The sequence below is a fragment of the Euprymna scolopes genome, chromosome 15 (assembly GCF_053919585.1).
Source record: "Euprymna scolopes isolate OS-2025 chromosome 15, ASM5391958v1, whole genome shotgun sequence".
NCBI lineage: Eukaryota > Metazoa > Mollusca > Cephalopoda > Sepiida > Sepiolidae > Euprymna > Euprymna scolopes.
In genome coordinates, this window is record NC_136496.1 from 64,757,761 (window position 1) to 64,778,207 (window position 20,447).

Genomic DNA, 20,447 nt, shown 5'->3' on the forward strand with positions numbered 1-20,447 from the left:
CATTCCATGAGCTATCTTTCTGACAAAGGAGAAAGAACTGCAGTTTTCTGAGTTGGAATCTATCCATATGACACTTACTGCTAGTTTTTGATCTTGAAATGTTATATATATATATATATATATATATATATATATATATATTATGAATTCCAAATGGTGGCAATATAAAAAACACTTGATGTTTTTCTACATCATTTTTTTGACTTGATCCTGTCTTGTCTTTTCTAAGGTGAATAAATTCTTTTTTTCTGAAGTTTACAGTGAATATATTCAGTATTGACATACTAATAACTGATTGGTTTTACATAAAACAAATATGGAATTTTTTTACATGTGAAAATGAAAAGCTGAATAAAACTTGGAATTTGGAATGTAGTTGCTTATACCGTAGTTGCAACAAACCAAGAAGTCAGTAAATAAATTTGTTCCTATATTATGCAAAATAATTACTTGAGTCTAAACACAAATATTTAAACGTGAATGTCCTAAGAAATTAACTTGGCAGCTCAGTGGGGATGGAAAGGGTCTAAGTGATGGATAGGGATTATAAGCACAAAATATTTAACTGATGTAAACGTGCATTATCCAAATAAAATGTTCCAAAGAAATATAATTTTCAGTTCTAGTTTTTGCAATGACACTGTCGAGTATAATCCAACTTTTAGCTTTATGTCCCTCCTAGTGAGATCAATATCATAATGCCCCAATGGGTAGTTTGATTGATTTCCTCTTTGATGAATAACTCTTCATGATGTGACAGAAGGTCAATTCTTTTACATTCCATGCACAGCGATAACATTCTTTGCATCCCTGTGCGATGCACCAATATCTCTTACATTTTTGTGCAAAGTTTCTTCTACATCTTTGTGTGATGCAGCAACATCTTTTGCATGCCAAGCAATGCATAAATATATATACCTCTTACATGTATATCAGTTTGGAACTAAGCATAGACTTTAAGTCTGTTCTTTATTTTGCAATGTGGGGAAAATCTGTAGGTGGCTTTGCTTCTTTATGTCTGTGTTATAAACATACGTTCCTATGTATCTTGACTTGCGTTCATAGTCTTAAGTCTGCCTTTTTCTGCTACATAGGAAAATCAGTACTTGTGCATAATTTGAACCAGACGTAACTCGACGTTCGATCAACTTTGCTCGAAACATGACGTCATGTGCTTTGGTTTGATTTTAATGTGACGTAAGACATCAATCAGCCAATCAATGCACTGCAAAGTAGCAGACAAACTTTTCGAATCAAAAATTGGAAGGAAATAAAAATCATTAAATTCATTAAGCAGTATACACCGGTAACAGCCCTTTTTCTGAAAACTGTTAAAAAAAAAAAAAATCTCCAGTTTTGAAAAAAACAAGCGGTCTCATATTGTCAAGAAAAAAAAATTAATTGCTGACCCCGCCCCCCCCCCTCCCCCCAAAAAACTGTTTCCTGTGGCGAGAAGTACATCGCCAAAAGATCTGAGAAGAATGGATGTAGGTGGAGATGTACATGCACACAATGCACACTAAACCTCCCCCATGTAAAGAATGACTTTATGAATACACCTCTCCCAACATCCCCATGTTAAGAACCACTATTAGCGAGAAGAAAAAAATCTTTTTCTTGAAAAAAAAAGTTTCTTTAATTGTTACACGAAAATTTAAGCAAAGTGTGTTTTTTTTTTCGTTAGACAAAAAAACAAATTACAGTAAAAAAAAAAAAAACTTGTATTACAACAAAATAAAACAAACTTGTTACAGTAGGTCGTTGTTTCTTGGTATATTTTTTGCTTTGTTTATTTCTTTTAAAATTGTTTACATTTTTTTTTTTTTTTTTTTTAAGCAGCGTTTGTTATGCGTTCATAATCGAAGCTCCTCAGCGGTTAACGTTGTGTTCTGAGCAATGCTGATCAGAAATTGGCACTCATTTCTGTGCAGTTAACTCTAAGTTAAATCCTGAGTTAAATTTGGGTGTACTGCTGTTTTTCTTAAACCATCGTGGTTCATAACTTGGCACTGTTAAGACGTTTGGCTTTTCATGTCTTTACAGGAGGCCAGCGAATATCTTTAATAAATTTCTCCTGACGTAATTGCCCCACGTGCTTTTGCTTTGAGCCAAAATGATTTACCGAATCGTCTCATTTCCATTTGGGAAGTTGGATGGCATAGAGAAAGGTATACATAATGTGACAGGGGAGTAAATGGGGTTGCCTGTCTCCATCCGTTCAAGTTCTAAAGCATAAGGTTCAAAGGAGTGGGCGCTATCTGTCTGGTAAATATCTGTCTGGCCCATTCTGCATTATAACCCCACCATGAGCTCTCGTTACAATATATATCCTTACATCAGAGGGTTACATACCTTACCTGGAGCACACCCCTCCAAAAAATATTTAATAGTGATTGTTTTATGCTAAATTTATATATTGATTCTTAGCTCTAACCTATAAATATTAAAAGAAAAATCATTCCTGCTTTCACATTTCTGAAATTCTTCAGCTCCCATCTTCTGACCTTCAAGAAACACTGAGCTGTAACTAAGATTTTCGAATGATGCATCTCGCTCTTCCAATATTTCTATGATTTCCAGTAGTGTTGGGACGATTCCTAATTTTTATACGATTCCGATTCCGATTCCAGGAAAATATTGATTAACGATTCCGATACCAAGTACGATTCCGATTCCTAGGGAATTATTGTTTTGAAATATACCAGGTAGTTTTATACTTTGGTCGGTAGTTCCCAAATATGTTCCCTAACTTTGGAAGAGATATTTTATGTCTACACCGTCGTGTTTTGGTTTAAATAAAATTATTATATAATAAACTAAACGGAAAACTTAGCAAAATTTATTTTAGAGAAAATTTATTTTACTTAATTGGAATACAGAAAAAAAACTCAAAGAGAATAGAATTTATCCTTCAGAGAAAAAACAAATAAAATAGAATTTATATAACAGAACAAAAACAAGAAAATTAGAGAATAAATACACACGATTCATTATTTTGGTCCTCATAATTAACAGATTTAATGAATTAAATAAAAAAAATATAGCGTAAGAGAAAGAAAATATATACTAATTAAATATAAAAAAGATAAATATTTAATTTAATAATTTATAAATGAAGGTGCGTAATGAAAAAAAAATAATATACCATCTGACATGGCGCTGTAGATACAAAATAACCTTTCCAAAGTTAACGACCATATATGAGAAATGCCATTAATCGAAAGTTTTTGTGTTTTATACCAAAAAGGTAGGTATAGCGAAAAGTTACAATTAAAGGAATTTCAAAAACGATGTTTTGTTTGGCTATTGATAGTTGTATTTGTGACGGCAGTTCTTCAGACCTCCATAATTCACAAGGAGTAGTTAACACCTATTATTTTTTCTTACTTTTTCATTGCTTTTACACGTTGTTTCTAACGTGAAGTATAAGTTTAGCCAAACTAATTTTGAAATAGGGTATATCAAAGGAACACATATAAAAATTATACCACTATAAAAAACAAATGAAATACTAGATAAAATTTAGTAAACATAATTACCAAAATTACAGAAAAAGATTTTAAAAAAATGGTGAAGTTTGTTGAGTGAAATGAATTATTGAAAGAAAATTAATTGAACTAATAGAAATGTTAAATAAAAAAATGTCACATTTCAATATTTTTTAATAATTAAATTCTCAGGGTTGTCGAAATTAAAAATTAAGTGATTTTTTTATATTAGACTTCTTTCGAAGCTTGTTATTTTATATTAGACTTCTTTCGAAGCTTGTTGGAAATTACATTTAAAACCCTGTTTTTTTAACTAAATTGAAAAATAAACGCAATTAAAAAAATTTAATTGATAATTGAAACTGTAAAAACATATTAAACATTGAAAAATTACTTATCTCACAAATTAACGTCCAATAAAGTAGATCCAGTCTTCATACAAGAATTTGGTTATAATAAATATATCTTTCCCAAACTTAAAAATTAAATCTTTTTTTTTTTTTTTTTTTTTTTTTGAGAGAGAGAGAAAGTGCTTTAAAATCGCCGGGGAGTGCCGCCTAAAATTTTAAAGAAGTAAATTTTAGGAGTTTAGTGCCTTTCAAAGACGGTTATCATAATTTATTATCATCATTTAATTTCCTTTTTTTACTCCCCCCACACCTTTCCACGTGGTTTAGTAGTTAACCAGTGCTCCTGTTGCTGTCAGTCAGCTATCTTTACCTAAGTTTTAATTTCTAGTTAAAAGAATTTTTCATGATTAGAATCAGCATTTTTAAAAATTATTTTTTTAGTTGTATATATTGTATTTACTCTTTGAAGTTAAGGAGGGTTAAAAAAATTGGTGACACCTAGATGGTGACGTAGGCAAAAAAAAAAAAAAAAGACACTGCGATTTCGACCCTCACTAATAAAACTGCTCTGAGTGACTAGTTGGTAATATTTTGTTCCTTTTCTTTTTTATTTTGCTCCTCCAATTTATTTGGATGCTTCATAGTTAAATGTGTTAACATGTTGGTTGTGGTCATGTTAGATGGTTTTATTCCTCGCGATATTTTAATTTGACAGACTTTGCAAATGGCTTACAACTCCTCATCTTCATCAACTTCAAAAAGTTTCCATGCAAGACTTTTTTTGGACTTTGGCATTGTGCGTTCTATCCCAACCATTATCAATGGACCAGAGGTCATCTCGTCAGCGTCAGACAGGGCCAAACTATTTGCAAAGAACTTTGCAGCTAATTCTACCCTATGCGACGAAGGCCATCAACTCCCCATATTTCCTCCTATAACACAGAACAAACTAGGTAACATACAAATATCCGTGCATGATGTCGCCAAGCTAATCAAGAACCTAGATTCTAGTCAGGCAACTCGCCCTGATGGCATCCCAATTATATTGTTAAAAAAGCTTCAACCAGAACTTGTTCCCATACTTACGAAACTATTTAAGCGCTGCCTTAAGGAGAAGTGCTTTCCGACCCCCTGGAAGACCTCATCAGTTTGCCCTGTATTTAAGAATTCAGGTGATAAGTCCTATCCCTCTCAGTACAGACCAATAAGTCTCCTGTATGTTATGAGTAAGTTGCTGGAATCCATATTAAATAGAGAAATAGTCAACCACCTCAGCAGGAATAACCTTCTTAGTGACACACAATATGGTTTCCGCTCTGCAAGATCTACCGCAGATGTGCTGACGGTTATATCCCACAGGATTAGTGAATCTCTTGACAAAGACTTCCTTTCTAGGGCAATTGCTCTTGACATATCAAAGGCCTTCGACAAGGTATGGCATAAGGGTCTACTTCACAAGATTTCCAGCTACGGTATAACTGGAAATGTTTTCTCAATCATTAAATCATTTCTCTCCGATAGGCTCATAAGAGTAGTGGTAGATGGACAAAAATCGGAGGCCTGCAATATAAATGCTGGAGTCCCTCAGGGGTCAATCCTGGAGCCAGCTCTCTTCCTGATCTACATCAATGACCTCCCTAAACACATACTTAAATCATTCGTTGACATCTATGCTGATGACACGACCATCTACGGCAACACATCAAAGGCTGTAAATGACGAAGTTCTCTCGAATTCTCTCTCCTCTGATCTCGAGCGCGTGGTTCAGTGGGGGAAGATGTGGCTGGTTACCTTTTATGCATCCAAAACCAAACTCCTATCCTTACATCATCAACGCTCTGATCCCCAGCTGGCATCAATTGTGATGGATGGCTCTCGTCTGGGTGAGGCCCCGTGTTTTGACAAGCTTCTGGGTTTGACCTTTACTCCTGATCTGAAATGGAACACGTACATCAAGTCTGTTGCCAAGGTCGCTGGAAAGATGGTGGGATCCTTCTACCGCTCCAGAAGATATCTCACTACTGATGCAATTCTCTATCTATATAAAAGCCAAGTATGTCCAAGGATGGAATACTGTTGCCATATCTGGGCAGGAGCTGCCAAAAACAGCCTATCATGCCTTGAAAGAGTACAAAATAGTCTTCGTGGTTTAGTGGGGGATGCTCTTTTCTCTACCCTGCAACCTCTCTCCCACAGAAGAGACGTTGCGAGCCTATCCTTGTTTTATCATTATTTTCATGGCAGGTGCTCGTCTGAACTCCAATCCCTGGTCCCCCCTCGCCAATCTTTCATGAAAAACACCCGTCTAGCTGAATCCACTGTGAAAAATTTCCCCCACTCTATATCTGTTCCTAAATCAAAACGCGGATTCCATGAACAAAGCTTCTTTCTTAGAACTGCACGCCTGTGGAACTCTGTTCCATCTGCCTGCTTCTCTCCAGACTACAACTTGGATGTCTTCAAGTCCAATGTTAACAAATTTCTAATGAACCGCCCCCCTAATTAAACACTTCATCAAATCTCCACACTAACGTAATGTACTTGCAATAACCCTTATCCCTGAGTGGCTTCCGGGCCTTGATAAGTGGTGATCACTGTGTAAAAAAAAAGAAAAAAAAAACGCTAAAAAGACAAAAAGAAAAAAATATAAAGGGATGGGGCGGTAAATTGTACCAACCGGTAGTTAACAAAAAAAACTTATAGAATTTAATTTTTGAAACCAATGTATAAAAGTTTACATAATGAAATGCAAATATGCATTTTCTTTGGAATTTTTTTTTGTTGACTATGTTCAATTCACACATGGTTGATGCGGTTCAATATTGCTAAACTATAAGTCTTAAGTAAAATTCTATTTATAAATACTTTTTAAAATGAAATTATTTAATTAATCGTAAATATTATTTAGACATAAAAATTAATTGATTACAAAACCTTTTAAACATATATATATTAATTTCTTTTTCGTTCGGCAAAAAACTGCGTCAAACACTTTTTTTTAATTTTCAATTTAAAATTCTAGAAAAAAGATTATATTATTCTGCTTTTAATATAATCAAATTCAGGGTTTTATCTTTCTGGAGAAAAAAATTTAAAAAATGGATTTTATTTCAATGAAATTTAAAAAAAAACAACTTGACTGAATTGAATTAATTACCCTTAAATTAACGAAGGGGTTATTTAATAACTTTAGGTTTGGAAGAGATAGGTATGGGGTCGGTTTTTTTGAAACTTCAAAAGAAGCAGACTACTGTCCAAATTTTGCGAAATAATACAACGTGATCAATTTCATTTTAGAGATATTTCTTTCAAAAGCCTTCTTTTAAAAAAAGAAAAAAAAGTACATTGTTCTATTAAACCGTTTACTGTTTAAATAATTTGACTTTGCTCATTTTATTTTAAGAAGTTGAAAAAGCATTTTCATTCAGTATTAGAAGTTTTGTCAGTAAAAAAAAAAACAATCGCCAAAAAGATAAGCGTTTTTTTATTTTTACTCGCAATAGAGCCCTGCATACTTCTTTTCAAGTTAACTCTTTTGTAGTTTTGATTACAATAGATCTGAATGAATGAACCTTGTAAGGGAGGCGCACTAAGCATTGCCCTGTTAATAATGAATTTCTTTGGTTTCTTTTTATAACATGCTACATTTCTCTCTTGCGGTTAGAAATATCAGGATATATTTTTTTTTTTCAACATCAGACTAAAAGAATCGTAATGAAGGAATCGGAAAATTAAGGTATTTTTTAACGATGCGATTCCGATTCCGATACCTCCCAAAATACACGATTCTTACGATTAACGATTCCGATTCCGATTAATCGTCCCACCACTAATTTCCAGTCACCCATGCTCTCCAGCTCTCAAACACACCAATATTACACTGAATCGTTTATCTATTGCAATTTATTGATATTAAATCTTTTTAATGGTTTTGAAATGAAAAAATATAAGATAAATTGGATTTTGATAATTATTATGAACACTCTTATCTTGTGATCTTGAAAAAAAAATACTGAAATTTAAGGTAGTTGGTTGTCGGTTAGAAAAGCTTGGAAACTATTAGTCTCGACAAATATGAATGTAATTAATGAAGTGTGTTTTCTTGGTTTTCTGACTATTTTTCTTGTTTTCAAAATTTTTCTGTATTTCTTTTCAGGTGGCTGTGAGAGATGCCCTGAACATGGCCATAGATGAGGAGATTACACGAGATGATAAAGTCTTCTTGTTGGGGGAAGAAGTCGCTCTCTATGACGGCGCATACAAAGTATGTTATCTTCACCGACTTTTTATTCTTTTGACTCGTGGCTAAGTGGATCTTATATCATTGACTTTGAACTTCAGGCATTTATTAATGGATCTTATCTCTAAGATAAATTGATACATTTTATTTTATATATAAATGGGTTTATTGAGACTAGAGTTATATGGGCTTATCAGATAGCAGGTAAATCTGGATATTAGATTTTTAAAACTCTGATTTCAAACTATTGCCTACGAATAAGGACCTTAACTACTTGACTGAGAATTTTATGATTTAGCAATTGTCGAAAAACATCTTTCCAAAAAGATTCAAGTTTACTCTAAAAATATGTTGTCTGATTTGGAACCCATTACTTTTACTAGAGTGAATCAGATTTATCAAAAAATTAGCAAAGTGCAACAAGCCATGTAAAGGCATAGGTATAAGAAATTCATATAATCCATATAATTTTTGTCGAATGTCTCTTTAAACCTTGATATGATGCTCTTTATCATGATCTAACAAGCTATTCCATAAAGCAGAAACCCAAAGAAGGCTGCCTCTCTATTTTACATTTTTCTAGGTGCATATGGAGACTGCGACTTTACACTTGCAAAAAAAAGGTAGATTTAAATTCCTGTTGGTGTATGCCGGAATCAAGTCTCCTCACATCTGTTCAAGTAAAGACAGATTTAACATTTGGAGCTGCTTTTTTACATAGGCATGAAGAATCCTGTTATCAACCATCGAACGCTATCCGGTTGTAGAAGATCTTGTTGAAGATAAGGATCTATTGTTTGGATGGCCTAATCAAGAATAAGGTCATACCAGCATTATGTAGAAAGGACAGAAAGTGTCTGTTAGGTTGAGAAAAGATTTCTGAATCATGTAGCGAACACTTTCAGCTTTGTTCACCGTTACGATACAATAGTGCATTAGTTTGAAGGAATTGTCAACAACTATACCAAAGTCCTTCACATGATATTGAATAGTTGAGGTGGAAAAACTGATAGTCAGGAGGCAGAGAGCTGATATGATGGCTGTTGCATCTTGAGTATAAGTTTCACATCGATCACAAAGAATAGTACCTTTTTGGTCAATTGATTTGGGAGATTAACATATGAAGAGGATAAACCCTAGGGACACTCGATTGCACATACTCATCTCTGGAAATTCACTTTATTTGGATACGAACGTTGTAAATACGAGATATCTTAAGTATAGAATATCTGTAAACAGAAGTTTATTATTTTTACTTGAAACAGCATTCACCTCGAGTGAATTGAGTTGGTTCGATCCGTCCTTTCTACTGCATCACTCACAAAGGCTGCCAAGCCTAGCAATCTGAAGTCAACGATTGAGTTATCTGTAGCTACTCCAGATTCAGAGGTGGGTAAGCAGGTTCAGTTCCAAATTGATTAACCATTTTATTTATTTATTTATTTATTTTTTTTTTTTTAACTCTGTAGAGGAGCTGGGACGACTAGGTCTAAGATGAACCCTTCTTGTTGACGGAAAAGAATTCTAATGAGGATGGTGTAGTATGTTTCTACTACAAAATTATCTGTGTTTGAAAGGAAGTGTTATCATCAGATATTGAGGATGTGATGCAGGCAATAATGATAGTGAAAGGAAGGTTATTACTGTGATAATATTTTGATTTTTGCTAACTGTAAGGTTTTTAGTAGTGAACTTGTAAGACAACAACCCAATTCTTAGGCATGGGTTAGAATCTTGTTGGTCTCATTTTATTGTTGCAGTTTCTGTTCCAAACCCAAAATTGTTTTTTTTTAAACTGTTTTTGGGGATTAAAAAAAAAAACACTGTATACTTTTTTCATTATTTTTTACTTTGCAAACAATCTGCCCGTTTTTTTTTTGTTTTTTTATTTACTTCAGTGAAACTAGCTTTTCGGTCTTTATAATTCTTAATTTACAAGTCCATTAAAGTTAAAAAGTCATGAACACAATTTTTATTTTCTTTCCTATATTCTCACCAGGTTTTTATTTCATGCTATAAATTGTACTTATTCCTATTTATCATAAGACATGTAACACATGTAAGAGGAATGAAACCTTTTTTCCAAATGGAGTTGTAGAAATATTTAGTGGGTGTATGGATATTCCACTTGATGAGATGTATTCGTAGATCTTGCTAAATGATCCATCTAGGAGGCTGAAATGCTGATATAAAACTCTCATTGACTCTTCAGTTGTTTGACCTCATGTCACAGTTAAGGCTTTATAGGAGAGCATGCTGTGCATCTTGTACAATACATACAAGAAAACCACTTGCACCTACATCGAAACTAATGGAAAGTAGAAAATGCAGTGTAGATACACCTTCGGTAGCTCTATAACTCTTGCTGCTGTCTGTTCATCCTCACTTTCCACGAGTGATCTTTCTGACGAGAAAGAAAATGCTGCTCTTGGAGTTGACTGTTTTGCGTGAGCAGTGTCACAAGAAAAGGTGCTGGAGACAAATTTTTTTTTTTTTTTTTTTCCCCCTGGCAAGTGTTATCCACCTGATAGTTCAAGGACCCAAACATTGAAGTAATTTTCAAGGTTGTACTATAAGTAGGTACAAAATACCAGAGCTGCTGTATTGCCATTTGGTGAATGGAGTCCAGAGCATGTAGAAGTTTCTGGTGAGAACTGCTACAGCTTTTCTTTTTTCAAGTTTACGAAGATGATCTGCTTGCTCTTTATCTCTGCATTTTGGCTCTTAACTCTTATTTCCCATAGAAAAAAAAAATGAACTACTCTGAAATGCTAAATGACTGGGAAACAATAGATTATTTTATATTAAATTTATATGAAATTAATCCCCCACTCTAAATTCTAAAATAGTTTTTATTTACTGTCAAGTTTTCAGTGCATTGACATATAATTGTCCTTAAACTTATCTGAAGTCCAAGTGGCAAGTTTCCCCTCCTACAATAACCCTTTTAAAACCACACATAATCGTCTAACTTGAATAAAAGCAGATCCCTATCAAGAAAAACTCGCAGGATATTTTAGAAAAAAATTATCTGCCCTAAAACACTAGAAGGCCCCGAAATCTGGGATTATTTTACATTAAATTCTATAATATATATATATTCAGGTTTTTGGTCGCGTGCAAGCGACTCTATAAGTCGGTCGGTCTGTCCGTAACACTTTTGTGCTTGATCTGTTGTTAATAGATGCTTTCTTAGCTTTTTAAGCTTTTCTTGGCCTTTTGGCCAAGATCAAAGTGTACTATCTGTTCTTACTACATGCTGTACTTATGTTTGTAACTTTGATATAAAGTGGGGGATTACTTTTCTGTATTAATTTAATGTAAAATGATCACCCACTTTACAACCAGTCAGTCTCAAAGCCATTCAAGTCATTCTCCAGATCATTCAAGTTGTTTTTGAAGGATTCCAGTTATTTTTAAGCATTCAAGTCATTCTTAAGGTCATTCAATTCATCCTTAAGTTCATTAAAGTCATTCTAAGTCATTTACTTAAGTTATTTCAGCCCATTTTTCGGTCATTTTAGTTTATCTTTAAGAATTTCATGTCAATCCTACACTCAGGCATTCATTCATTATACGAGAGCATGCGACTAATGACTATCAGCCTTGTTTTGGCAGATTCACCTGTAATTATCTAAGAGTAGAATCTCATTTTTGGGAGATGGAAAGGTGGATTTAGCGGAAGGTGTTAATGTACAATGATACCAAAGAAATTTTGTAATATATATTTAGTTTTACATAGTCCTTATATTAGATTTTACTTTTTTTTTTGTACATAAAGTTGGATTGTAATGAATTTTGAGTTTTAACTTTTCTTTTAATGGATATGTTCTTAAGATATTACAGCATATTTATGTGCATTTGCTGTAGATTACTTGGAAACCGTTCATTTCTGGAGATTTTCAATGACCTTCCGATTCCTTGCTCAATAATACACTTATATGGACAATTTCATTGCTTAATTTTGTGTTTTAACGTTTTTTACTGAAAAAGTATAAAAAATGTGATAAAACTCATGGTCATAAGGGGTAAAATATTCAAACATGTAAGACAGAAAAATAACTTATTTTTTTATCAAATTTTAAAAAATCTAAAGATTCTTTCTTAGATCAGCAAGTTCTGTGTGCCATTGAGATGTTTTAAGCAACTTCAGTCTTTTCATGTGTATTGCTAATACAAACTTTGGTACAAAAATGTACAAACAAATGCTGTAGTTGAAAATATATTTGCCTTTACTTGCTTAAAAAGGAAACGCAGAACCCACATTTTTTACAGAACATGCAAAATTAAAAAATCATTATCATCTTTTAACTATTCTGTAATTGATCTTTCTTGTGCAACTCCATTCTTAACATGGGGAGGGGGCTTTTAACTATTCTGTACTTTCACCTAACAATTTAATAATAAAAATATACTGTAAAAAAAAAAATTAATAATAAAAATATAAAAAAAAAATTTAATAATAAAAATATACTGTAAAAAAAAAAAAAAAAAAATTGAATTTAACTTGAAAATCCTATCACAAATACCATTAATGTAAACAAACAAAAAAAAAACTGTCAAGTGGTGATAAGACCTCTTGTTTTAGTAAAGGTCAATTATTTGATTTGCAGTAAAGATAAAAAAACAAAATACTTTACTCTGAAGATATAAGCATTACTATGCTTACCACAGGCTACACGAAGTTGAATACAAACTAGATGTCTCATAACTTGGTTTAGTAAATATGCAAGGCATTTATGGAAATAGTGTCGATCTTGGAGTGAAAGTGTTTTCTTCTCCTTTTTCATGGAAGACTAGCATTTTTTTGTGTTTTTTTTCTAACTCGCCTTCTACTGATCTAATGGATTTCCATTTCCTTTAGAGTCCCTTTTCTCCAAACCAGACACAATATTTTAAATTCATTAATGTTTTGCAGCAGCTATAACTGCATATCTATCTATTACCACATGGTTATAAGTTAACTAAATTTATTAACAATTTGAGAATATATGAATGGTTGACTATCTGATTTAGGTTTTTCGACAAACATTTGGGCGAGAACAATATAGACCTGTCTCCTGAGAAATTATAATCTATCAGTTTTGAAACCAACTGTTCATCTTTTTATGTGAAAAATAATTAAAAAGCAATGTCTTAGAAAAAAAAAAAAATAGAAAGAAGCTTGTAACTACTTTTTTATCAAAATTGTGCCATGCTATGACCCCAAGTAGAGGTCTATTATTCTTTCCTCCCCTGTGACATTTTTGATAATGTTGCTCAACATAACTGATTAACGGCATGTGTTAGATGAAAACACTATTTTTATGAATAGTTTAATAGCCAAAATAAAATGTACTGAAAAGTTCAAGATAACCCATAGTTTCAATATGATGATTTTGGAGGAATTAAGAAAACCAATCTATTTCATAATGAAACTGTTTTTCCTGTTTTCTTTACCAATTTCTACATTGTTTTTCTTGTTTGAAAATTATTTTTTCTCCACTAATTCAGATGTTATTTTATATTTCTTTAGTCTTACACACTTTAGAGTTTTCTTTGAGAAGTGGTTAGTTTCAGGTTAATCACCTGAGGCAACTATACAACGGAATGCCAAAGAAGCTGCTTACTCAGGAATTATTTTGTAGGCAAGAGTACCTAGTGCATTGGTTTTTCAAAACATTTGACCTTGTATCTAACTTCCTGGTCAGGTAAATATGAATATTAATCTGGACATTAACAAAGGATCATTCATTGTTTCATCAATTTTTTTTTTTTTTTATATATATAATTTACAGCATTAAAAAAAAATGTGGCAGTAGTGAGGGTGGGGGGAATCAAAACAACAGTAGGCAGAGGTGTTAAAAAAAAAAAAAAAGTGGTAGCAGGCAGGCTCGAACCCTTAACGTGAAGAAAAAAAAGGTTAAAAGTGACGTCTTAGCCAATGTCTACATCGCCCGAGTGGAAATTCCGAACGTTGAAATTAAGCATAGTCAAGCCAACTGACACAATGACTTATGAAAATGGTGACGCAAAAACCAAGCCCTCCTTGTAGAAAACTTGCCATTTGAGGGTGAAGAAATTGTTGTTTCTTGGCCAATTTTTCGAGATGTCGTCGGACATCTAGTTTCAAAATGATACTGGTCTCATCAGGATCCGTCGCGTCTGTCAAAAATTCCAAATTTGTCTGACTAAAATAAAATTGAACGCAAAAAATATTCTATTTTGTATTGATAACAATCGATGATACTGTTGCACCTTATGCACCAAATTCTTGTAAATGTCTGGAATATACTGTAAACCATCAGAATATGCTAAGCACCAATCAAAATAAAAAAAATTAAAATGCTAGGAAATGGAAAATAACATTTATTGGATACCAATTACAATTTTTTGAAAGTAGAAAAATGAAACAAAATATAACCTACTGTAAGTTTCATGAATAAATATTTCATTTTCTGTGTAAATAAGTTAAAAACTTTGCGTGTTTAAAAACAAAGGATGCATTCCCCCTTATGCATCTTTAAGGGAAAATGAGTTAGTTTAGGACTTCCTCTGGCATCTGTAAATTATCAAGGCTGGTTAAATTCATTTTGTTCCATTATGACTGATTAAAAACTAATTTTTTTTTTTTTTTTTTTTTTTCTCATTTATCAAGTCGTCTGTTTTGCTTGTTATTGGCTAAGCATGTTTATCACTTTTTTATTAGCTGATCAACTAAATCGGTGCCTGGCATATTCTAGCATTTTCAGCTGCTGGTCAAGCCCAAGTGAACATTTACAAGAATCCGATTTGTCTGGTGCAATCAACAATAAGATTTATCTAAAATTGAAGAATTGAAAGTTATAAGGTCTGAATCCAACTCCTAATGTTGCAAACGACGTTATTTTATGAGTTTTTCCTTCATGTTAAAATGATGACTTCATCTTATTCTTCCAATCCTTTTTTTATTTTTAAGCATTAGGTTGAGAAGAGTTGTGGAATTTTTAATTTTGATTTCAAATGTATTTTAAAATAAGTTTTTGTTATAAAACCTTTATTTTATATATTTTAAAAAAGCGGTTTTTGCTCTATCTAATCATTGAAATTACAATCGTTTAAAAAAAAGAAAAAAATTGCCTTTTTAGAATGTTAAATACAAAAGGAGGGGAGCAAAATTGCACAATTTAAAAAAAACTTTTTTTTAATTATTATTCAAACTAGGCTGAAAAGCTGCTGAAATGGTTCATGATATCAACGAAGCGTTTGGCCCAGGAACCACAACACAATGGTGGTTGAAGAAATTTTGGGACAGCAACTAGTCTTGAAAATGATGAGCGTAGTGGTCGGCCATTGGATGTTGACAAAGATCAATTAAGAGCCTTAGTTGAAGCCAATCTACGCACAACTGTTTGAGAGCTTGCTTTTGAATTAGACGTAATGTATACAATTTCCAACCACTTGAAAGATTGGAAAAACAAAAATGATAACTCGGCACCTCCCAAATTAAACAACAACCAAAAGAAACACCATTATGAAGTGTCATTTTCCACGCAACAAGAAATACCCAGTTTATCGACTGGATTCTTTTCGATAACTGGCAATGCTCAGCTCTGGTTAGATGCCAATGAAGCTCCACGACACTTCCAAAGCCAGGTTGAGAAGAGTTGTGGAATGTTATTTTATATTCTTACACATATATACATTATAGTCTTACACACTTTAGAGTTTTCTTTGAGAAGTGGTTAGTTTCAGGGGGGGTTAGTTTAAAGGGGGGGGGGTTTGCACTAGAAGGTCATGCTGACTGATAGTCTGCGACTGGTCTCATCTGTTTTTTTAATGCAGGTGAAACCATTACAGCGGTGAAGTACTGTCAACTAATGAATTAAATGCATCAGAAACTTTGACAACACCCAGCATTACTCAACAGAAAAGGCCGAATTCTCCTCCACAACAATGCCCGACTGCACATTGCTAAATCGACCCTGTAGAAGTTAAACAAATCCAGCTATAAAACTTTGCCTCATCCCCATACTTTCCAGACTTCTCATCTACCAACTACCACTTTTTCAACCAACTTAACGACTTTCTGCATGAGAAATGCTTAAAAAACCTAAGCAATATCAAAAACGTCTTTAGCGACGTCATCACCACCAGAACACAAGATTTTTATGTTACTGGAATGATGGTGCTTATTTTGATCAATAAATTTTTATTTGAGCTAAGATGTTCATCTTAATTTAAGTTAAAAACAGCAAGAACTTTCTTGTCGACCTGATATTTTATTTTTTAACTGATTTGATTTTTCACTTTCCGAATGCTTTTACCACAATGCTGAACCTGCAATTATCAAAATGAATCCGAAACTGCTTTTGTTTCAACTGATTATTTGATCCTAAAATAGAAAGTTAACTTGAATTCATTTTCTTTCTAGGTTACTCGAGGTCTGTGGAAAAAACATGGAGATGAGAGAATCAAGGACACCCCAATTACTGAAGTAAGTGCAGATAAAAAATTTTATCTTTGTCAATGTTTTTAAAGATTATCTCTGACCATTTACTAAGAAAGTAGATATTTAAAAAAACTGTGACGTCTTTATTAGTAAGTTTTTAAACAAAAAAAATCTTACTTTTTTTACTCGACCCCCCCTCTCATCCTTATTTTATTTTCTCGGACATTTAGTCTACTCTAATAGAAGTACAGTTTTTTTTTTTTTTTTTTCTTGTTTATTTTCCTTAATAACATTATTTAAACGTAGTGTTAATGACAAACTGAGAAGTTGGATGTTCAAGTTCAAATCTAGTTGGTTCTGCAGAAACACTTTTCTCAAACCCACACTTGACATTGTGTCTAACGTCTTGGAAAGTAAGCAAATGAAATATTTATACTGAAAGTGAAGCCTGACCATAACTTGCTTAGTAACAGATGTTAAAGTTAAACTAGTTTATTGATATTGGAAAAATGCTATTGAATTGATCTGTTGTGGCTTTATCGTTGTGCTCATCTGCAGCCTTTGTATATTTTTGCTATGAAATCTTTTGCCTCTGCTGTGTGTTTTTTTTTTTTTTTTTTTTTTTTTTTTAATTCCATTTTTCACCCCAAACAAGGCACATTGCCACTTTGATGTAGGGAACTACTATCAGGGACATAAGCTACAGGGGTACTATGTGGGAAGTTGGGCAGCAAGATATTGGCTTATGTTACACTTGAACTTCTGCATGTCAGTACAGTTGGGGAAGCAGGAACCCGGAAGGGAATTCCAGTCTAGCGGTTCTGGGGAAGAAACTACTGGAGTAGAAGGCTCTCTTGCATCTAGGGATCTCTACTGTGAAGGAGTGGGATTTAGCTAATTGTCGGGTTTGTGGGGGGTATTTACATCGAGGGGGGGGGTTAGAAGTGCTTGCAGTTCGTCGGAGCATTCGCTGTTAAAGTACTTGTAGAACAGGCAGTATCATGCTACATTTCGTTGATGACAGAGGTTGAAGCTTTGATGACCGTTCAGGACCTATCAGGTTGATGACACTCTTTTGAACCTTGTCTAGGAGTGAGACTAGTAGCAGGTGCACCAGCCCAAATATGACAATACTCCATACATAGGCGAATGTGGCCTTATAGAGGTACAGGATACTTTTGAGCGTTAGTAGCTTTCTAGCACGGAGAGAGAGAACCTATCTTATTTGCAACGGTCCTGGCAATGCTCTCAATGTAATTGTTCCAACTCCTGTTTCCTGTGAACGTTAGGCCGAAGAGTTTAAAAGATGTACTTTCAGATAAAGAGTCTTTGGCCATTGCTATTTGTGGTAGAGAATGTTCTTGTAATTATTGAAGGAAACAAGTTTAGTCTTGGCAGCATTGAATATGACCATCCATTTTTGTCCCCATTCCACTACAGATTGGCAGTCATCCTCTAGTGTTTCTGCCATTTCTTTAGATATGTGTTCATTTGTTTTCCTGTCATGTCTGTTATAGAGCGTGGTGTCATCAGCATATATACCCATCTCCCAGACAATTTTGTCAGGGAGGTCATTTATAAATATTAGGAATAATAAAAGTCCAAGGATAGACCCTTGAGGCACTCCTGCATTTATATCCTTGTTTAGATGAATGACCGTCAAGGACAGTCTGAATTATTCTCTTATCTAAGAAAGATTTAATGATGTTAAGTATTCTTCCAGTGATACCGTATGATCTGATTTTCCTGATAATACCTTCATGCCATACCCTGTCAAAAGCCTTAGATATATCTAGAGCTACTGCTCTACCTTCCCCTGCTTTGCCCAGTGAATGGTATATACGTTCAGAGATTAGTTAATATATCTGCTGTGGAACGGGCTTGCCTAAATCCATATTGTTGGTTGGTCAGAAGTTTAGCATCTGTAAGGTGATAAACTAGAGCTTGGTTAATTATGGACTCAAATATTTTGGCGAAAAGTGGGAGGAGGCTAATGGGGCAATAATTTACTGGGTCAGTTTTTTTGCCAGAATTCTTGAAAACTGGTACCACAGCAGTTTTCCAGCAGGCAGGAAAGCAAGATTCATTCAGGCATTTGTTGTAAAGTTTGGAGAGAACTGGAGCTACTTCAGCGGAGCACTTTTTTTAATAGCACAGCCGGAATGAGATCAGGTCCACATGCTTTTGAAGTGTCAAGATTTTTTTATGATAGTATGCACCTGAGGAGTAATTTTCAGATAATCTAGTGTGGCGTTTGTCTGCAAAGGAAAGTCAGGGAGGGGGGTGGTTAGCAGGGTCCAGTGTGGAGTTGGAGGCAAACCGACTGGCAAGCATGTTAACTTTCTCGGTTGCTGAGCAAACAACCTCATGATTGTTGGATAGTGGGGAATTGTTGATTGCCCATTATTTACTACACTGTTGTAGATTTTTCAGAGGTCACGGGTTCTTAATTTCTGTGCTTCGATACGTTTTTTGGTGATTTCAGTAAATTCTCTCTTAGCTGTGTCTATTTCTTTCTTACACTTCTGGCTTCTATATACTTCTGTTTGTTTGAACTGGATTATGTCGGTTAAATCTGCGGTACACATGCTGCCTTCTGCAATGGCAGCTGCACAAGTATAAGTAAACCATTGGAGATTGCTATAAAATTTCCGTGTGGAAACATGTGCTTCAATTGCCGTTTTGAACCATTCAGTAGTCTCATTTGCACGCTGTTCAGCAGGAAGTGAAAAGATATTTCGCCATGGGGCATCTTTGATGAAATCCCTGATGGCTTCCCAGTTAGCCTTTTTTATAATATCTCGTTGTTTTGAGCAATGGCTCTTTAGTTTTGGCTCTAGAGTTAAGAGCGATTTCAACCATTATCACTGCATGATCAGCGTTCCCAAGTGGGCTGTGGGCATTTGTAACATAATTATCGGGAACTGTGGTCAGAAACAGATCTAGAAGTGATGCGTGTTGTTCTTGCTGGTCTGGGAAACAGGTTGGAAACGTAACCATCTGTGATAGGGAATGAAACAGAGAAGCTATGTGTTGTGCTACCAGCTGCATCTATGTAAGTAGAAAATCCAAGCCAATTACTGTGGTGGACATTGAAGTAACCTAGTATATGCACTTGTGCGCTAGTGTCGAGGGGAAAGTGCTGTATCTATGCTGTCGGAGACTTTGTTTATTAAGGTACAGTCCTGGGTCGAAGGCGAGCAGTAGAGAAAATAAAAGTAACTAATGTTATGTTGCATGTTAAGTCTAAAGCACATAAAGGCTTGATCGTCTGATTCTAGTTTTATTTCTCTAGTCAAGGGGAGGGTGTTTCGGATATAGACTCCAAGCCCGTACATATGTCTGTCAGTCCTTACGGCAGAGTAGGAGATATCCGGGCATGTTAAAGTAGGTAGAGGGGATGGAGGAGTGTAGGTTAGTCTCACTTAGTGCTAAGATATCCGGAGTGTTTGTTAGGAGAAATGCTTCAACATCATTTAAATTAGTTCTAAGCCCACGGATGTTCGTAAATGCAAGCCTCAAGGGAGGAGGCAATTTGGTTTTGTTTGAGTTTTGTCCTGGTTTAAGCGTAATTTTAGATTGTACTATCATTTTTTTTAAAGAGTTTCAGTTAGGTAAGGGACGCTGAACAAGTGGTTATGCAAAATAACAGACATGCAACACAAGTAGGCCATCAGTTGACCTTCCATCTACTAGGATTGTGGGCTCAGGAAAGCCCACTGGGGATGAGTGCAGGGTCCCTTTCCATGCGTGACATGGTACTACAAACATCCCGATATTATTCAACTGTTGATGGAGCAGCCGCTCTAAGCGCTACCAAAGAGTTAGAGCTCCTGTACTACCAGTTAGGAACAGCAGCTAGGAACTGTCAATCTAGTACCTTCAACCCATCAGACGATGGTCAACACAATCTACTTGCACTGGCATTATGGCATTCAAGCACTCCCAAGTGCCCAAAT

General features: G+C 34.4%; 1 protein-coding gene and 1 pseudogene across 2 annotated transcripts in view; both read left to right on the forward strand.

Moving 5' to 3' along the window:
• The window catches only part of LOC145293846 (pyruvate dehydrogenase E1 component subunit beta, mitochondrial-like), a 74,632-nt gene that overhangs the window by 23,862 nt on the left and 30,323 nt on the right, over positions 1–20,447 (forward strand). For both annotated transcript variants that reach the window (XM_080140526.1, XM_080140527.1), the window contains 2 exons: positions 7,995–8,102; positions 16,471–16,533. In XM_080140526.1, the coding sequence (XP_079996652.1) occupies positions 7,995–8,102; positions 16,471–16,533 (171 nt within the window). The remainder of the gene's footprint in view (positions 1–7,994; positions 8,103–16,470; positions 16,534–20,447) is intronic.
• On the forward strand, positions 11,282–11,427 carry LOC145294358 (U2 spliceosomal RNA; annotated as a pseudogene).